Genomic DNA, 19929 nt, shown 5'->3' on the forward strand with positions numbered 1-19929 from the left:
ATTCACATGCTGCATGACACATCTCCCACGAATGTCTAACTGGATAAAACGATGAAGCGGCTGTAGTGGATGTGAACTGCAATGTGGCTGGTTGGCGGTAATTCTAGTGTCAAAATAAAACACATACGTTTGAATAATGTCATCTTCCTTGTACATATATAATGCATGTAATGTATTTTGAGCTCCCTTTGTCATCTTAAAAAGTGTCCTGGCTTGTTTCTAATATTCGGGGTCGCAAGAACTTTGGAACCCACGACACAAATCCACATCATGGGACACTTTCGTGGCACATAAATAATAGAAAAACTGATTCCAGTCAGTTATTTCTACTGCTTTCACAAGCTCGTTCCCTCATGCCATAGTTTAAACACGTCCTCGCTCAAAGAAACGAGTAAGCTCTTAGTTTAGAGAGAGTTTTGAAAGGTCCTTTGGGTATGCAGAGAACAATCATCCACTGGAGGAAGAAAAAAACAAAGTAATTGAATACTGCTCACATTTCCTAGCTCTTGACTCGAATGAGTGAGTATATGGAACATGATAATATATAAATACGTGCCCTGCGCAGTCACAAAACGCGACCGTCGCCGCGGATAAGCGATCCTGTCGTACTTTGGGGTCTTCATCACTGCCTTGTTTCGTTTGACACTGCGGCCGTCATTGAGCGAGGCGCTGCAGTCGTGTTAAATTAATTTCCGATGATGCATTTTTAAAGATTGCCCCGAGGGGGAAATTTGGTGAATTACAACTTCCTATATAACATCAGCAGTTACGGCTTCCACATCGACAACGCTTGTTTGGCTGATTGGAAATGCGCCCCACCTCCACCACCACCTTGTAGCCCTGCTAAACACCCTCTCTCTCTCTCTCTCTCTCTCTCTCTCTCTCTCTCTCTCTCTCTCTCTCTCTCTCTCTCTCACACACTCACACACACACACACACACACACACACACACACACATAAACTTACACGCATACACAGACTTTCAATGGTCTAACCTCCAAAAACACCTTTTTCCTGCTATGGGAAATATCTCTGAATAATTCATCCCTCATCTCACCTTGAACAGTGTGCTTCTGAATAAAAGAGCGTTTTAAAGAGCCTCTCATAGATGCGCACCACAATACACACACACACACAGAGAAAGACAACCACATTCTGTCTTCCTCTATCACCCTCGCGCACACGCTCCCGCTGCCTCCTCCTCCTGACAAGCACTGCAGACAAACTAGCGGAGTGGAGTGGAGGCAGATGAGTTGCTTTGGCAGCCTCCGAATAAGACCGACATAGATGGGTGAGGGCTTGTCACTATCAAACTGCCTCTGTTGAGACACGACAGGCTGTCCACATGGCTCAGTCACAACAGCTTAGCGCCGAAGACCTCCATATTCAATCTGCCACCGTGAGAGGAGTTGGCTCTTTGGGCTGAATCAAACAGCGTCACACAACAGTGGGAGCTGGAGGAGGGTTGTGGGGCTTTAATGATGTCCTTGACACTTTACTTAAATTATGTTGCTTGCAAAGCACTTTTTAAAATTATTATTATTATCAATTTGATGTTTTTGGAAAGAATGGTCTTGAATCAGAATCTTTTAGTAAACATTTACTCCCCCAAATAAAAGAAAAGAAGAAATCCTCTTGTACCAACACAATCGATGTGAATGGAGAGGGGCGCATCTATAATTTTAGAGCACTTAAAAACATTTTACATTTTAGACAGCAGCCTTAAAGTTAATGGTTGTTTTTCAAGTCTGTAATATAAACAAAAAAATGTATTATTAGTTGCTTATTGATTACTCCGGATGAATATAATTATTTTGCATTATTTATTTTACATCGCTTCAGGTGTTTCCAGCCTCCCCTTTCCTTATTTATTGGTGCATAGTCGTAGATAAAGTTTATACTTATGTGAATCTGAAATCAATCTGATAGCTCTTACTACCTGAAGTTCACCTAAACCATTAATAATAACTACCAGACAGAGTTTTTTTTAAATTAGCTCATTTGCTTTCTTGCAGAGAGTTGGTCGAGAAGATCAATACCACTCTCACTCAACCTCATGGCAACAACAAGTCTCCAGGAAGTCAGGAAAGACTTAGCATACCCCATACAGACATCAGTGCTGTCAACCTTCTCGTCTAACTCTTGATAAGAAAAGGGGACTCAAATGATGTATTCCTTGAAGCCAGTGACAGAGATATGAGTACAAAAGGGTAGAGTGCAGATCTCTGCAACGACTACTACTGTGATGAATGAATACGACCCAAAATTGGCTAGCCCAACGTCACCAGTGGGCTGTAAGAGGTGCTAAAACACACTTCATTCAACAAGTGCCGATGTCTGCAGGCAATCGCCTCAAAGCCGCCGTATAAGACATTTCATACAAATGTTTTGCCAGAACTAAAATTGTACTCTCCAAGCTGTTTAGCATTTCGCTAAACACGGCATCCAAAACTATAAAAGTGAGCAAACTGTCTTCCCCAAATGTGCTTCTTGGCGCGGAGCAGCGGCACTCAGCAGGATGTGTACTGTTAGTTACCGTCCAAAACACCACGAGTGAGTGCACTCGGCTGTCTCATCACTAACAGCCTACCGGCCGGGGGTCGGTTATGAGAGGTGAGCGAGGAGCCAGCAGCCAGTCAATGGCAGGAGATGAAACGGGCAATTCAAGTTGTTTTTTGAGAAAGCGTGAGTCACCGCAACCACCAGGCGTCCTTGAGCGTGCAGCCATAACGGGCCGCCCCAAAATATTATGCGTTTTTCTGCAGCACGATGCGAGATTAGCCGTGGACAGACACAGAGACGCCGATCACATGGTCTTCCATAGCGGAGATGATGATAAAATGATGGATGTAGAAACCATTCAATAAGTGCAATGACTTTTGTATCGTTCCTTGTCATTGTTTGGTGCATTGTTTGGAAAACTTAAGTCATATTAATATTTTTTTTCCTTCCCACACACTTCTTTCCCCACTTCCCCCGGCCCCCAGCATAACCTATGTCCCGGCCCATCAGGTGGATCAGTACCGTACCCGTCTGTGTTTACCCCCTCTGGACATCGCAGCGGACAGCGCCTCTTCCTCACCCACCCCGCCGACCCCTTCTCCGGAGCGCGCCTCGGCCCCGGCCAGATCCCCCGGTCCGTTCAGAGCCGCGGCTCCGGCTCCGGCTCCGGCTCCGGCTCAGGCCGCCTTCAAACCCGTCGCCTCGGTCAAGTTCCAAGCCGCAGCTCCGGAACCTGCGGCAGTCAGAGCTTCATCCAAAGCTCCATTCAGAGGCCCATTCGCAGTCCCTACCATCACCCCGGCCCCAGACTCAAGGTAACGTAAGGTCTCAGACGGCTATTTATGGTCACCTAATCCCCACTGAGGGCCCCGGAGTGCAAGATAAACCTGTCTCAGGGCTCCAGCTTTATTACGTATACGTCGATGCAGAGAATTCAGACCTTGAAATGGTATTCCTCGCATTCCGCCTGTCGTGGGTTCTATGTTTTAACCTTGGGCTTTTGATTTTTAATCGCAGCCAGGGTTTTAATAACACATCGCACATTCTCAGTTATACCCAGCAGCTTTAATTCACACTAATGATCCGAGTTATTATCTGACACATTAATTAGCCGTGTCCACGAGGGGGAAAAACAATGTGTTTCCGCCTGCAGCCGACTCGGTGCGAGCCTCTTCCAGTCCGTATTTTTCCCGTCTCCATCCTCCTCTTTATTGAAGGCGAAAGCCTCCTCTGAATGTTGAATCTCTGAGTTATATTTAGCCGTTCGCTTATGGATCTCCGTGCTGACTGTCAGCGAAAATGAATTGTTTCGCTTCTGTCTGTCGCTGCTTTGCTCCGTCTTCTTGCCTCTGCCTTTCTCCCTCCTCGCTCGCTCCCATTTCTTTCCGCAGCCTTTTTTTCCATCTTTTTTTTCTGCCCCTTCAAAATACGTCGACTTTGTCTCTCTCTCCCTCTCTCTCTCTCTCTCTGCTATACTTCTGCCTCGACTCCTTGTGTCTACATCCCTCTCTCATCTCGGCTCTTTTTTCCCCACTCACCTCATTTTCCCTCTCCTCCCCTGCCTTGTTACTATCCCCCTCTCCTGGCCGCTCTCTTTCTCAGCCCTGGTGGAACCATTTGTTCTGCGCTCTTCTGTAACTTAACTGGCTATAGGCTCCCGCTGCGCAGATAGCACCACTATCACTCACCTCCATGGGCTTATTACAGCCCTCCACCGTTAAATATATTCATGAAAAATTCTCTCCTTCTCTACCTCCTTCTTTCACACACACACACACACACACACACACATATATACAGTGTGTATATATACAGAGATACGCCTACACATTTATTTATTTATATACACACACACACACACTGTAAAGACACTACCTTACTGTGACCTCGCTGGCAGAAAATGTGTATTTTCAGCTCTATTTGCAACTAAAGCGGCGCATCATCTCAAGGCCTGCCGATGTATAAATCACTATTTGCAGTGTGTTACAGCGCGGCTGGGGCTGCAGCGAGCGATTGATACCATTGTCGGTTATTTTCTTAATTAGTCGATCAGTTGTTTGGATAGATTGGGACAAATCTGTGTTTCCCCAAATCCCAAGACGACGTCCTCAAATGCCTCTTTTTTTTTCCACAACTCAAAGTTGTTCAGTTTACCATCACAGAGGAGAGAAAGCACATCATATTCTCACTTTAAGAATCTGGAATCATTTAAACGTTCCTGAATCTTTTTCAAATCGATTCATCGATTATCAAACTGTAGCTGCCGATTAATTCGGTAGTTGACAAACTTATTAAATGATTAATCGCGTAATTAACACCAAGGTACCTCGTTATCCACAGCAGTTCAGATAATATCATAGTAGAATGCTTTCTAACCAAAACGGGGCTGCAATTTACAATAATTTTCACTATATCTATTCACTATTTTCACTGCCATTAAGGATTAATCTCTAAATCTTTTTAATTTATTTTTATTGTCACAATTTTGATCAGAATTTCCAGTTCAAACTCGGACACGGTTGATTTATATGAACTGAAAACAGCAAAAAACAGCAGATCCTCTCATCTGAGAGGCTGTAATGAAAGAATATTTGGCATTTCTGCTTGATGAATGAGATTACAAAGAATCAATTACCAAAAATGTGCATTTTACATCAATTTACTTTTAATTGCTGATCAAATTACGATTAATTGAATGCAAATTTGATCTAAATAAATATCTGACACTTTGATCAGGGCCCACGACGTGCAAAGTCATCATGTGTCAACATCACACATTTCATTTCTGTTTGCTTGTTGTTTTTTTCCACCACCAGTTGGCAGACTCCAAAATCTCTCCCTCACAAGAAGGACGAGGGTGTGAAAGCCCCACAGCTGGAGGTGGAGGTGAAGGTGGACGGAGAGGAGGAGCTTCCCGCTCACGCTGACGATTCCTGGGATCAACCGAGAAGGTGAGTGAATCAGTAACAACCTCCATTAGATTTTACTCAGATTTCCCATTTCCATGATGCCCTTTTATCCTCTCTCTGCCAGCGGAGGCTTAGCAGAACCTCAGGTTATGTTTCACAGCGCAGACTCAACGCGCTCATATTTCTTAAGGCCCAGAGAAACCGACTACTCTCACAACCCGTATTCATCACGCTTTACGGCTGCAACCCGCTCCGATAAATCCCATAAGCCGCGCCGCCGTGCAAAGACCAGCTTTTGTGTGCCTCTTCCCGGCAGGTATAATATTCTATTGTTTTGACTTAATCTTTGAAAGTCTAAGCAGCGGATAGAACCTGGAGAAGAAAAAAGAAGCACACCCACTGGATTAATCCTCCTCCTTGTGCATTTCCATCGTAATGTTTCAAACCGAGTAGCTCCTCATCAGACACACCGGAGGACTTGCATCCACCTTCACCCGCACTGTGAGATGGGTCGTTAGCTCCTCGATGCCTCTCTTTGTGTCCCAGCGTGCGGCTGACGCGAGCGCCGGGCCAGTCCCTGGGCATCAGCATCATGGGAGGCAGAGGCATGGGCCGGAGACTGAGCACCGGAGAGATGATGAGGGGAGTCTTCGTCAAGCACATCAGCCCTGGCAGCCCGGCAGCACATAATGGCACCCTTCGGACCGGAGACAGGATACTAGAGGTTTGTGCGTGTGTGTGTGTGTGTGTGTGTGTGTGTGTGTGTGTGTGTGTGTGTGTGTGTTTATGCCTCTATACACAAGAGTCTCTGAGTGGTAGAGAGACTCAAAAATGGCGACAAAGAGATTGACTGCATGCGCGCTGTGGCCGCTCGTGCAATAATCTGGTATTGTTTGAGGTGTTGGTTGTATTGAAAGATGACAATATGGTCCAGTACTGAACCATCATGTTTTTCTGTTCGCTCCAGCTGAAGGTTTTCTGATCCACTGGCGGGTCAAGGTTCAGCTTTATTGTCTTGATAAAGTATGAGACACACACACGCACGTACACAGGTGTTATATGTATAATTGACTAACTTAACTTAACTGAAAAAGAACTCTTTAAGCATTTTCCTCAGCACCATTTAGCCGTTACACATTAGCTAGCTTGCCTCTAGACATCCAATCCAATCTTGCCATCTAATTCCTAAAAAGGGTAGGTATCTCTTTCATTCCCGTGGCTGTATTAGGTCAATACAGACTCTGTTGTAAATGAATTTGCAGCTTTAACCCCCTGAAACCGACAAGGCTCTCTTTAAGATAGATACTGGCATCATATGTCATTGGGTGATCGGCCAATGGAAGAAGGCTGAATAACCCAATCATGACTGGAAAGCTGTATTCATGTGTGATGATGCTGGTTTCCACAGTCGCCATTTCATTGTAGTGCAGTCACTGTATGAAGTGACCTGTTGTGACCTCTGGATGCTCTCCTGTGTTTATTGGCATTAAGGGGTTTCTGAGTAGTAACAGAAGCACTCCCCATCCAATGCAATTCTTGCAGAAATCTCCAAATGTCAAAAGCTTTTGATACCAAATCACATCAAGGCTGTTTCTCCTCAAGGTCTTGGTGATTTTATGTGATATTTTGAAAGGATTTTTTATCGTTTTTTTATATCAATTCTTGAGTGGTTAAAATGTTTTTCCACATTCGCTCCAAATCGGTGTAACAAATGCTAAAGTAACGATGGGAACGGCCATCATATGCTCCCATCAAAACGTGCTCAGCCCTTTTACACTTTCACAGTTCATTTGAATCAATTAATCCGACCAGAACAACTTGACACACGCTGCTGAGCTGCTTCTCAAATACATCCTCAGGATCCCGTTTTCCAGATGATGCACACCACTTCTATGTGTTGTCTACCGTTGACCTGCTAAAGGACCTCGGACTCCCCGTGAAAAAAGACAAATGCGGGTCGATGTGGGAATGTCTTTTAATGCCCTTTAAGCACGTATTAAGCAGTATTAAGCTGTATTGTAGCAATTTAAATGAAGTTAAACAACAATGTGATTCCGGAGATAATATGTTGTTGTTTTTTGTCTGATTATAGGCGCAGGGGGATTTTCGCACTCATGTTTTTAAAGGGTTAACAGTATTTGCTGTGTGTGTGTTGACTTGTCCAAGGTGTGCGGCGTGGACCTAAGAGATGCCAGCCACGAGCAGGCGGTGGAGGCCATCCGCAGGGCCGGAGACTCCGTGGTCTTCCTGGTCCAGTCCGGACAACACAGATCTCAGGTACTGCATCTCAGAAAATAATCAGAGAACTCTCATCAGATGTTTTTCAGCCGTGTTGTGCGTGGGAGTTTTGTTCCATTTCAGTCTGAAGTCCTGGACACTTAGCGTATGCTCCGACTGTAAACACCTTCACGGCGAACACGTCTGCAGACGTACAGACACTCACCTTCTCCCTCTCTCGCTTTTTTTTCTTCTCTCGCCCACAGTCCCCGATGCTCGCCAACCACGAGAGACTAACTCCGACGCCCCAGTCGAACTCGCACAGCGGCAAGGTAACACTTTGATCTTCACACGCAGAAATGTAGTATTCAAAAAAAAAGAAGATTGCATTGTGTCGACAATGTTGCGCTGTTTCTCCGCCCTACGAAAAGTCTAAAAAAGAAAAATCTGTTTTTCAATGTCGTGACTTTAGATTTCACTGGAACAGATGACAAGCTGTGAAATCCTTTTCCCTCACTTTCTGTTCCCACACGGTTACTGATGTGTGGCTTTGTATGTCTGTAGTGTAGAGAGGATGCTACGTGGACACTATATTATATATATATATATATATATATATATGATGAGTCATTAACACCTACATGGTATTCCAAAACGAATGATGTGTTCTTTTTGAGAGGTAGATTGATGTTTTGTTGGAACTATATCTGTTTCCCCTCCTGATTGTAGGAAGCAGAGACTCTCAGTCTGTTCCTTACCCTCTCCCCCACAAACCCCTTCACTCCCACCCCCTTTAAGGTTGGTACATTACTGTGTGTGTGTGTGTGTGTGTGTGTTATCGTTGGTGTACAGCATCTTAAAAGCAGCCCCCCCCCCAAAAAAAGAAAAAAACTCAATTAATGTGCATACTTGGAGATAGAACGCATGCAGTTCAAAGTCCCTCGCAGCTACCTTGTTTGTTTTAAGCCCTTTTGTTTTGCTCCTTTGGTGGAGATGCGTAACTCTCCAAATAGACGGCGTGTTCTTTTGAAGTTCTGTTCCTATGCGCTTGTTCATCGGTTACAAAATAATGCATGATTCCGGTCATCTTTCATGTTATTTTTAGCCGACATTAAATACCGTGTTCATTAATTCACCCTGTTCGTCAGTTGTATTTTTTCCCCCCCGCACCGAATCGAGCCTCGGGGGTAAGTCCAACTCGTGCCCGAAGGGACCCCTCCGAGGCATCTCCAACTCTGCCTTGTTCAATAATGCAAAGCTTCTCCCAAGGTGCCTTCGTCGACATCCGACGGAACGGATCAGAGGAGCGTCGCGGCGCCGGTCACGGCGGCGCCGGTCACGGCGGCACCGGTCACGGCAGTCACAGCAGTCACGGCGGTCATGCCGGTCACGGCGTCCGAGAGCGAGGGCGATACCGGCAGGAGTAAGTCTGCGTCACTAAAGGCGTCACTCACACTCACCGATGTTCAGTGCAGGGGGCCACTTTCCCGCGGTGAAGGCCAGGCGATGCTCTCAGGCCCCCAGAGAGACGACACACTTCACATTACAGGAGAATAGAAACACTTTAGTCGAGAGTCCCACACACATTCAGACGTCGCGCGAATGGTTTTTAAGGCCCGTTGTTTGAAAGAGGTTTTCATGCAACGCAGACCGAGCCACCCTGCCCTGCGCCTCGGCCTTTTCTTTATGCACCTCGCATAAGTAGCGGTACAAGTGCACCTTTGGAGTTTTCTTGTAAACAAGCAGCATCCGGCTGGACTCATCACAATGCGCTGCGCGTATCCTCAAGGTTCTTAACAGATGGGTCGCGTACACTTATTCTCTTGTTGAACATTCTGAAAGCTGCTTATTATTTTTGTTATATCACCTCCTTCGCCGTCTTTGTTGACATATTTTTGTGTTTGTCGGCAATATTGCTGAATCTTTACAAATCAATATAGAGGTTTGAAAACTGTTGGCAGAAATGTGGATATAGATCCATCGGGGTCAAAAACGCCACAGGCAGTTTTATGTAAAGTTAAGTCCTGCAAAAATTGCGGCATCCCTCACCCACACACGCTCCTTCATTTAGACATGAAGTGTCGGCGTCAGTCATTTTTCTCCTCGTTAACTCTGGCCTCTTTTTTTTTTTAGAAAAGATGCTCCAGCGTTACGGCAGCCTGTCGGGGAAGCTCCACATGATCGAGCTGGAGAAGGACCCCGCGGCCCGCGGCCTGGGGATCGGCCTTTCGGGCAACAAGGACGGCTCCAGGGCCCGCATGAGCGTCCACGTGGCGCACATAGACCCCCGGGGGCCCGCCGGTCTAGACGGGAGGATACGGGTCGGGGACGAGCTGCTGGAGGTACGGAGAATACGTGGAAAAGGGGGGATGTGGGGGGGAGGGGTTGAGATGGGAGCGTTTTTAACGGAGGCCAAGAAGGGGTGGATTCTCGTAAAGAGCAGCTGCGTAATAGAGATGATGAGGCAAATTAAAGGGGGGGGGAGATGAAGGAGTTGGCGAGAGACGGTACACGATGTGTGATTCTTTTTTCCAGATCAACGGTCAGATCTTGTACGGCCGGAGTCACCAAAACGCCTCCACCATCATCAACAACGCTCCGTCTAAAGTCAAGATCATCCTCATCAGGTACACGTTCAGAAGGATTTTTATTTATTTTCTTCTGAGGGTGGCGTTTGCATTTCTCCACCAAACTTCAACTCTATACATTCTTGTTCTGACAGGAACAAAGCAGCTCAGGATCAGACGGGGTCCGCCGGAGGGAGCGAGGGATTAGTCACAGACGTCCAGCACCTCATCCTCCCTCAGGTGCAATACCGTGTTCACTAAATTACACTGGCCTGCCACATTGGTGGGAATATGATTTCAAAGTTAAATAATTTTGTCTTCTTTTTTCTTTTCTTTTTTAAAAACCTCCCTCAAGGATCACACAGGTCTCGGCCTCTGCCCGGCAGCGGGGGAGTCCAGGGACGGAGCGGGGGTCCGGCACGGCACAGCCAGTAAGGTATGACATCGCCAGCGGCGTCGTCACAGCGATGACACTCGTCCTTCATGTAGCCTGCATGCTAGAACTGTGCGATGGCAAGCGCCTCACGATATACGACGTATCGCGATACACGTGTCACGATACGATATATCGTGATATATTGAGATACGATGCGATACGATACATATTGCAATATATTGTAATATGTCTTTTGTTTTCATGAATAATGTCAACCATCTGGATATTCTAAAACGTACATCAAATATTGATTACTTAGTGGCATCAAAACTACTCTAAATGGTATTGCACAACGTCCCTCAGCTGAGAACACACAGACCTGAAAAAGATATATATATATATATATATATATATATATATATATATATATATATATATATATATATATATAACGATATGAAAGTAAAGTGCATATTGTATTCTCATTGTGTCACTGAACATATTTTCACTAAAATGCCACAACTTAAATAACATGCTGTATTTTGTTCTTATTGGGTACTGACCACTTTTAACATACATGGAGATGCCACAAACATATTTCTCTCTAAGCTGTCGTTGAGTTGAAGTATGAAGTACCAATTCAAAGTACAAGTAGTTGAGTAAATATACTTTCTCACAATTCACCACTGCATTTTATCACAACCTCACAAAAGAGTCCTAAATATATTTCTGAAATATTTAATAATTGGTATTTTCTTTTTTTTGTGGTGTCATCTCACAGACTTTTAGATTTACTTCAGCACATCATTTCATCAGATTATTATAATTTGTTGCCGTCTATCAAGCCTCAATGGCCTGTCTGTAACTTCGGTATTCAATAATCAATCAGAAGAACGAGCCATTAATGCGCCGCATTAACATTAACATGCAGCTGTAAATCACGAGGTGATGAGACTCTGCTCTCTTGGTATTTCTGCTGGTACTGAAACCATGGTAACCGAGAGGTGATGGTTGCCGTGTTTTAAAGAGATGTCGTCATGTACTAGCAAGCTTTCATGTAGGGCCCCCTACAACAGTTATTCAGATATTTGTCCAAAGGGTGTGTTTGATTTTTAATCTCGCTTCCTCTTCATTCTTCTGTCGCGGCGTTTACTTTCATCCGTTTTTTAATTTTTTACCCCTTCCATTGTTTCTGTCCGGCTGCAGGATAGCAGGAAACAGCTTAAAGACAGAACAATAGCAGTGGGTGATGAACCTGTGGCAGGCCCGCCGGTGGCCAAGGTACACACATACAAACACACACACACACACACACACACACACACACACACACACACTCTCTCTCACACACACTCAATGTCAAGCTGATTTAACGATGCATGACTCACCGGTCCTCTCTGCACCCAGGTGCCCAGTTTGACTCTGGACCAGCGGGTCACCGTCGATCTCTCCTTCAGCCGCTCCAACAGTCCCTCCTCCTCCTCGTCTCCATCTCTTTCCCGTCCCCACTCTCTCCCCCCCGCCTCCCTCCCCGTCCCCTCCCCTCCCCCGCCGTTCAATGCCGCGCGGACCTCTCCCGCCGGGCGCTCCGATTGGCTCGGGTCGACGTCGGACCCCCTGATTGGCCCGGTTGTGGCCGGCGGGGAAACCACCATAGAGTTCTGCAAAGGAAACGTGGGCCTGGGCCTCAGCATCGTCGGAGGATGTGACACCCTGCTGGTGAGGGCGGCCAATTCTTGTTTGACGTCAGCTCTTAATTCATCAGAATATTATAACGGAAACTTGATAATCCTAGATGATGAGACGATAGAGGCCTGTGTGTGTTTTCTTCACAATACAACACCTCCGCTCAGGCATTGTCAGTGAAAGTGGTGATGCTGAATTGTGAAAAATACTACATAGTTTAATGCTGATTCAATTGAGTTGGATTGGATTATCTGCAATAATAGGTGTCTTCTGTTTCCCCTCCACTAGGGGGCAGTAATAATCCATGAAGTAAACGATGGAGGAGCAGCACAGAGAGACGGGAGGCTGCAGGCTGGAGACCACCTATTAGAGGTAACACACTCTGCTGCAATTAGACGTCACATCATAACACATTATGCATCAAAAAAAAAATGGTGGTGAAATGTAATTATTTATTCTTTAATTTTGGTGTTCAAAATGAAAGTCGAGGTTTGTATGTACGTCTGACTTCTGACACCTTTATTAGAGATTGTAAAGTGCGACTCCTCTGGGTTAAAGAAGAAGTCAGATTGGATAGAAGTCTATGAGTTTATGTCTCAATCTCTAGTTTCAAGTCTTCTTCAATACGGCATAATTAGAAATGACGGCTCATTTAGAGTCCAACAGACCATAAAGCAGAGGAAGCTTGTGATTGACATGTCGTTAGCGCGGCATCGCCCCCTCTGGGAGAACTTTAACCCTTTCACCGTGAGTTTTTCAGTTCGTAAAAGTGAATTGAAACATTTTTCACCCACTCGTTTCTCTCCTGGTTGCAAAAAAACAAAGCAAGAAGCACAATGCCGCGCTCCTCGTCATTAGTGTGCTGATGCAGCTCCTCCCTAACTCCTCCGCTCCTCTATACGCCTGCGTCCCCACCCCGCCCCACCCTGCAGGTAAACGGCATCGACCTGCGGCAGGCCACCCACGACGAGGCCATCGGCGTGCTGCGGCTCACCACCCAGCGCGTTCGCATGTGCGTCTTCCGGCACCAGGAGGCGTACAGGGAGGAGGACCTGTGGGACGTCTTCAGCCTGGAGCTGAGGCCCCGCCCTGGGGAGGGGCTGGGCTTCGCCACTGTGGGGAAGAGGTATGCCTTCAGGTCATTTTTCACTGTTGATGACGACATCAACGAGCAGCGTAACCTTGCGCCTCGTGGAAATGAATAATAGGTGAGAAATAAAGGCCATGCATTAGGAGAATCATGCCCCGATATTAAAAGAAAGCGATTAATCACATGTATCTCACCTCAAAAATGAACCCGAATCCACTTTCAATTATATCACAAATCACAAATTTGACTCTGGGGTGCTTAACAATATATATCACATACAACGGCCCTGCGTCCCCAGAGGAACCTCCCCCTTCAAAATAAAATACTTTAACAGGGAAAAGATGGAGGAAGCCTCAGGGAGAGCAACTGAGGAGGACGGACAGTACTGAATAACCAACATCATTAAGTTACTATAAACCTTAGGCAACATGTATATTTACAATTTATTTTTCATTTTGGTGTAGTATCAGAAGGTATTATTTACCTTTATGCATTTTTGTATCTTTTTTTTTAATGTAATGTTTACTCTTTTATTAATCAACCCATATTGAAGAGAAAATAATCGTTAATCATAATCTTCGAGTCTTGTCAAGTGATTTGTCCCGGTGAAGGTCTTATCGGGGTTCTTACATTCATGGAAAACCTGGAACAGTCATGGAATTTTAAAAAGGTTATTTCCAGGCCTGGAAAAGTCCTTAGAAAAAATAAAATCCCCAAAGTTTTGGAAAAGTCATGTAAATGTGTTATATTCATGTGTTCATGACCTTCATTTACGCTGAGTTTGAAATAATGAATATGCTTTTAAAAGAAAGACTCAGAATATAAGCAGGCATACATACAGGCATCTCTATAAATGTTTATTCTTTTAATCAAACTATTGTCTCATTCATTTGTGTCATTTAAGGTTTACTGTATGCTTTGGAATTCTCATTGTTAGTTTAAATACGACATTTTCTCACTTTTTAATGTTTAACCGAGATTTCACAAAATGTTTGATCATGGAAATTTGGTTTAAAGTCATGGAAATCCATCGGTCAAAATGTGTATGAACCCTGACTTAAGATCTGAAGTATTTTCCGGGCCTTTCCCCAGCTAGAGGTCAGGGACTCTGTCGCAACACAGTTCGTTATTGTAAAAATGAATAAGTAAATAAGGTGACGGACAGGTAATTTGCACAATCGAGTGTGACGTTATGGATCACAGGTCATGTGATGCCGTGGAGCAGACAGCGTTTCTGACCTCAGCTTTCTCCCAACAGTAATGACACGGGCATCTTTGTGTCAGATCTCATCAGAGGAGGCGTAGCGGATTCGGATGGCAGGTTGTTGCTCGGCGACCAGATTCTGTCAATCAACGGGGAGGATGTCCGCGCGGCGTCGCAGGAACACGCGCACGACCTCCTGCAGGTCCGGGCGGCTCTCACGCTCACGCTCACACAAAACTCATATCCAGGGTTGGCCGTTATTCATTTTTTAAATCAGATTCATCCTCTTATGCGAGACCTGATCTGTGACTTTGCCCTCAGGGCGGCGGCGGAGCGGTGCACCTGGAGGTGGCTCGCTTCAGAGCGGGGCTGCAGTACTCACAGCAGAGCCAGGTAAGCCCTCTGCTTCTAGTCCACGACAGGCCATCAGAGAAAAGATGGACACAATGCGTGATGAACTTATGTTTCATCACGCAGAGTTCAGCTCAGTAAACTCAATGTTGTCAAAGACTGCTCCTTTGCACTATGTTAACAACGGCACTTTGTGAACTTAGGAGTACTTTAAGTTGTGTTTTATCCAGAGCGAAGACTCCGACTGCTCCACTCTGACCCACTCAAGCGGCTGCGATACTTCACTCGGCCACCAGAGGGAGACAGAGGACAGGACGGGGAGCTACTGTGAGTCGCTCTTCTGTCCTCAAAGCAAATACAATATAATAATACATATATATATATATATATATATATATATATATATATATATATATATATATATATAGATGTATGTGGAAGTAATGCTGTTAACATCTTCAAGCTGATGTCTTTCTCCTTCCACAGCCTTTCAAGACTACCCTGACGCCAAACAAGTCTTAATACAAAAGGTAAGGCGTGGAAAAATTATGATTATACTTGTTTTTATTTGTATGTATTACTTTTAATATTTGTACATATATTTTCCAGAAGTCTGTATTTGGTTGTATATATACTGTATGTATGTATGTATGTATGTATGTATGTATGCATGTATGTATGTATATGTATCTAAATATATATAGATAGATGGATGGATATCTCTTTCTATATGTTCGTATATATATATATACTGTATTTAAATATATATATATATATATATATATATATATATATATATATATATATATACTGTATATTTAGATATATAGATATATAGATATATATATTTGTGTATATAGAGACACAAACCTAGATGGAACCCAGACTTATGTAACATTAGGTGTTTATCATGTGCAGACTCTGATATTGGTATTGTCTAATTGTGTGTGTGTGTGTGTGTGTGTGTGTGTGTGTGTGTGTGTGTGTGTGTGTGTGTGTGTGTGTGTGTGTGTGTGTGTGTGTGTGTGTGTGTTCATGGTTGTGTGTGTGTGGTATCTCCACAGGGGCCATGTGACTCCCTGGGCATCAGTGTAGCAGGAGGAGCGGGCAGTCCCCATGACAACGTGCCTCTTTTTATTGCTACCATGGATACCGATGGACTGGCTGCCAAAACACATCAACTACAGGTGGGGAGCGGCGACGTCTGTGTGGACAAAAAAATTGTCCCACCTCACTATTGGGTAAACAATGAATTGAAGTGTAATGACTTGATTTTAGGGTAAAGATTTGAATTGTGACTGTTGCGTCCTTTTTATGATCTATTTTTATGATCCAGATTTATGGGGATGAAGACCAGTGTTTCACTAACGGGGTCTTTGAAAATTGCATCGCATAGCTTATACAGTATATAGGGCTTGAAATACATCTTAAGCATACTGTACAAACACAAAAGACAGTTTAAGGTTGTCTCCAGCAATGTCCTCGTAAAGTATCCCGAAGAAGTACAAGTGTGTGTGTGTGTGTGTGTGTGTGTGTGTGTGTGTGTGTGTGTGTGTGTGTGTGTGTGTCAGTCAGGCAGGAGACCGGATCCTCAGCATCAATGATGTGTCCATGGAGGGAATGACTGCCGTCCAAGCTGGAGTCCTGCTGCAGAACGCCACCGGCGCCCTGCGCCTGCAGGTGACGTCACGCTCGTGAATGTAGAGCGCCGCGTGCGGCACATCGATGAGATGATGCTGTGTTGTTCTGAGTTTGTACTCGCGGTTGAATGCACTTATTGTAAGTCGCTTTGGGTAAAAGCGTCAGCTAAATGTAATGAAATGCAATGTCAGCAAGTCGTCCCCCTTCAGAGAGGTCATTGTTACTTTTTATTTTAATAAAAACTCACCCGGACATAATTGCGTGCATAAAAACAGGAATGAGAATGGTTCCAGTCGTGTGTGTGTAGGTGGCAGCCGGTTCTGGTGGGTACAACACAAAGGACCACAACGACGTACGGGCGTCGTCAGGCCAACCCAGCAGCTTCCACAACCACCTCAGGTGAGTCACTTCTCCTGCCACTTTACTGCTCTTTGCTTTGGTGCATTCACTGAAACATGGACAGTGGCAACAACAAAAAACATGGCTCCCTTAGCAACAATATAAGTGTGTATATAATAGTGTGTATATGATGTTTGTGTGATGTAATATGAGTGTGGATGTAATTTAGTGTGGTTAGAAACATTGAGACAAAAATTAGCTTTTTTTTTATTTCGCTCTGTTTTCAATCAATTTATTCAGGCAGATTTTCAGCACAAAAATACCAATTTTGTATTTATTTGTTTACGGCCTGAGCGTAAAACGGTCCGTGGCACAGAAAGTAGGAGGGTCCTATTTATTTTTGTGGAGATTATTATCATTTCTCTGCTGCGTAATCATATTTTTGAGGGGCTCAGGTTGCTTAAAATGCTTCTTTGAAAGTTGTTGTTTTTGCCCGACAGGAAGGAAGTCAGCTGTTTGTTTTATTTCTGGAGTTCATTTTCAGTTTACATACATATGTTTGACTTTAGGGAGTCCAAAAACTCATTTTTACAAGTTAGTGTGTCGATTGTTAAGAAATGTAGCTCTATAGCGCCACTAATCACTTTTGGCATGTCTGAGGAGCTACAGGAGCCTAAAAAGTCCTGAAATTTTGCTCGTGCATCAGAAGTGCATCAGAAGTGGTCAAACCAGCGCCACACAGTGGACACAGGAAGTGGTTCAACATTGAGTCATCTCCAGCATTTGGAAAGCCTTAGTTGCTTAGATATTTACGGAATTTGCTTTCATCGTTTCAGACATATTTGGCATAGGCTTTTTGTCGGCCATTTTGAATTTATTGGCTTCACAATACAATTACAAAGCTTTTAGCTGTGTGTTTTTTTCATGGAACGGTGTGGAGGCGGACAATGTTTCACCATCATGCAGGAAGCTGTTGTAAACTTTGTGCAATTCCTAATTTCCAGCGATGGTTGCGGAATAGCTCGTCAACCGGCGTCCTCTCCAGTACCCCAGGCGCTAAGGCCTGTTCATTGTTTTTTGCAGCTTTACTTTTTTTTCCCAGGATGTTTCCTTAGAGATTGAAAATCTCTTTTTTATCTGGGAGTTCTGGCACAAATAAGGACGCATCAAAGTTTCATATAAAAGCACAAAAAACTGACTTCAAACAAACGACAACAACATCAGAAATGTCACATAAAACAAACAAGTAACAGACCTAAAACTAACACTAAATTGCTTCTGGGTTTGTTTTTGGCAGCTTATGAAACCAGACAATACATTTAAAAGTGTTAAAAGTACTGTTATGCTTCAGAATCTTGTAACTGGCATCGTAATCAAGGACATGATGAACTTAAGTACATTAGCGACCTAAATGTAATTCATGGTGACCCAAATTGCTTTCTTATTTAAGAAGGTTTGGCAACTCTGTTATTGCATATTACACTTAAGCTTTTAAAAATAAATAATTCTGGGATTCATCACATGTATCCATATCATATACAGTGCATTATAAACCTGCCTCTCTGTCCTGGTGGGATAAGATACGTCTACTTTTGCACACGTTGTATATGTCGGTGCTCCGTTGTTTCAATCCTTTCAATTCCCGCAGCGCTCGCACGTATAAGACGGTCTCCCTGGAGAGGGGGTCCTCGGGCCTGGGCTTCAGCATCGTGGGAGGGTTCAGCAGCCCTCACGGGGATCTGCCCATCTACATCAAAACGATCTTCAGCAAGGTGAGGGGACGTCAAATCTTCCATGGGGGTTTCCCGGTAAGGAGATCTACTCTTAGCGCAGCGTGGCGTCCAGCTGTACTGCAGACGTGTCCGTGTGCCGCGTGCAGCCACAGACAATTGGAATCCAGAGTTATGAACGACAAGAGGATGAAAGGGACAGTTCACCCCAAAATCTAAAATATGTATATTTTTCTCTTACCTGTAGTGCTGTTTTTCAGGCTAGATGGTTTTGGTTTGAGTTACTTAGTTTTGCCCTCTCTTCAATATGATGGCACTCAACTACGGTTGAGAGAAAAAAGTTCCAACACAGTCCGTGTATTATCTTTGAGTAACCGGGTCATGATTTCTGGAAAGAGACATCACTGTTGAGCTTTTCCAAATTGTAGTTTTTCGGCACTTTGAGCACCACATCGTCCCGATATCTCTAAAACTATCGGCAACTCACACTTAAACAAGCTAGCCCGATGAATAGCTCTACATGGAAGAAGAACAATCATTTTGTGGGTGAACTGTCCCTTTAATGAAGGTTTTTTATCAGCTGTAGATATGCTGTAACTTATCGTAAAAGATCAGAATTCATATTTCCCCCTCAAGTGGCTAGAAGAGTTAAAAATGCTGTTTTTATACATCACCCAGCAATGAATCCTTTTAGATATCTATGTCATATATGATATGTTAAACATAATTCCCTGCAGGGTGCGGCCGTGGAGGACGGCCGGCTGAAGCGCGGCGACCAGATCATCGCCGTGAACGGACACTGCCTGGAGGGCGTGACTCACGGCGAGGCCGTGGACATCCTCAAGAAGACCAGAGGGACCGTGGTGCTGACGGTGCTCTCTTGAGGAAACACGTGCGGCCCTCCCACCTACGTTTGTGCGCCACCGCGTTTCCCGCCTCGGCAAAGATAATGTCGCACCCGTGAGGAAGTGATTTAGATTTGTTTGCAAAATCAGGAGAAGAGTAGACGGTGTTGATCTGAGTGTAGTCGGTGTGGGGCGCTACCTCTACCTGGGTGTTAACGTGCACCGTGAAGGTGTTATTTAGAACTAATGTATAATCTATGTAATATATCTGTATTAATACCAGCGGAATATGTATTTAAAGTAACCATAGAATGCTAAAAGCACCAGAGGCAACTTTTAAATAAGCCAACTGCTGCTCATAGATTGAGTCCTAGTGATCCAGTTCAAGGTCTTCATAATATAAACTCGCATTGATGTCATATAATATACAGCATTGTCGTGAATAAATAACCAACACCCCCGAAGGAAAAA

At 44.4% G+C, this 19929-nt stretch overlaps 1 protein-coding gene across 1 annotated transcript in view; it reads left to right on the top strand.

Annotated features, from left to right (window-relative positions):
• LOC306737519 (multiple PDZ domain protein) overlaps positions 1-19497 on the top strand; it is a gene marked incomplete at both ends in the record, with an annotated part of 38487 nt that extends 18990 nt beyond the window's left edge. The window contains 24 exons of the mRNA XM_079219252.1: positions 2989-3318; positions 5320-5454; positions 5959-6136; positions 7579-7689; positions 7896-7961; positions 8359-8427; positions 8899-9052; positions 9763-9971; positions 10165-10256; positions 10352-10436; positions 10552-10632; positions 11779-11853; positions 11980-12291; positions 12547-12630; positions 13191-13384; positions 14607-14754; positions 14874-14945; positions 15107-15230; positions 15390-15433; positions 15968-16090; positions 16479-16583; positions 16852-16943; positions 18532-18655; positions 19351-19497. Coding sequence (XP_079075378.1) covers positions 2989-3318; positions 5320-5454; positions 5959-6136; positions 7579-7689; positions 7896-7961; positions 8359-8427; positions 8899-9052; positions 9763-9971; positions 10165-10256; positions 10352-10436; positions 10552-10632; positions 11779-11853; positions 11980-12291; positions 12547-12630; positions 13191-13384; positions 14607-14754; positions 14874-14945; positions 15107-15230; positions 15390-15433; positions 15968-16090; positions 16479-16583; positions 16852-16943; positions 18532-18655; positions 19351-19497 — 3154 coding nt within the window. The remainder of the gene's footprint in view (positions 1-2988; positions 3319-5319; positions 5455-5958; positions 6137-7578; positions 7690-7895; positions 7962-8358; positions 8428-8898; positions 9053-9762; positions 9972-10164; positions 10257-10351; positions 10437-10551; positions 10633-11778; positions 11854-11979; positions 12292-12546; positions 12631-13190; positions 13385-14606; positions 14755-14873; positions 14946-15106; positions 15231-15389; positions 15434-15967; positions 16091-16478; positions 16584-16851; positions 16944-18531; positions 18656-19350) is intronic.
• Between the last annotated feature and the right edge of the window lie 432 nt (positions 19498-19929).

This window comes from Taurulus bubalis (assembly GCF_910589615.1).
Source record: "Taurulus bubalis genome assembly, chromosome: 6".
Lineage (NCBI taxonomy): Eukaryota > Metazoa > Chordata > Actinopteri > Perciformes > Cottidae > Taurulus > Taurulus bubalis.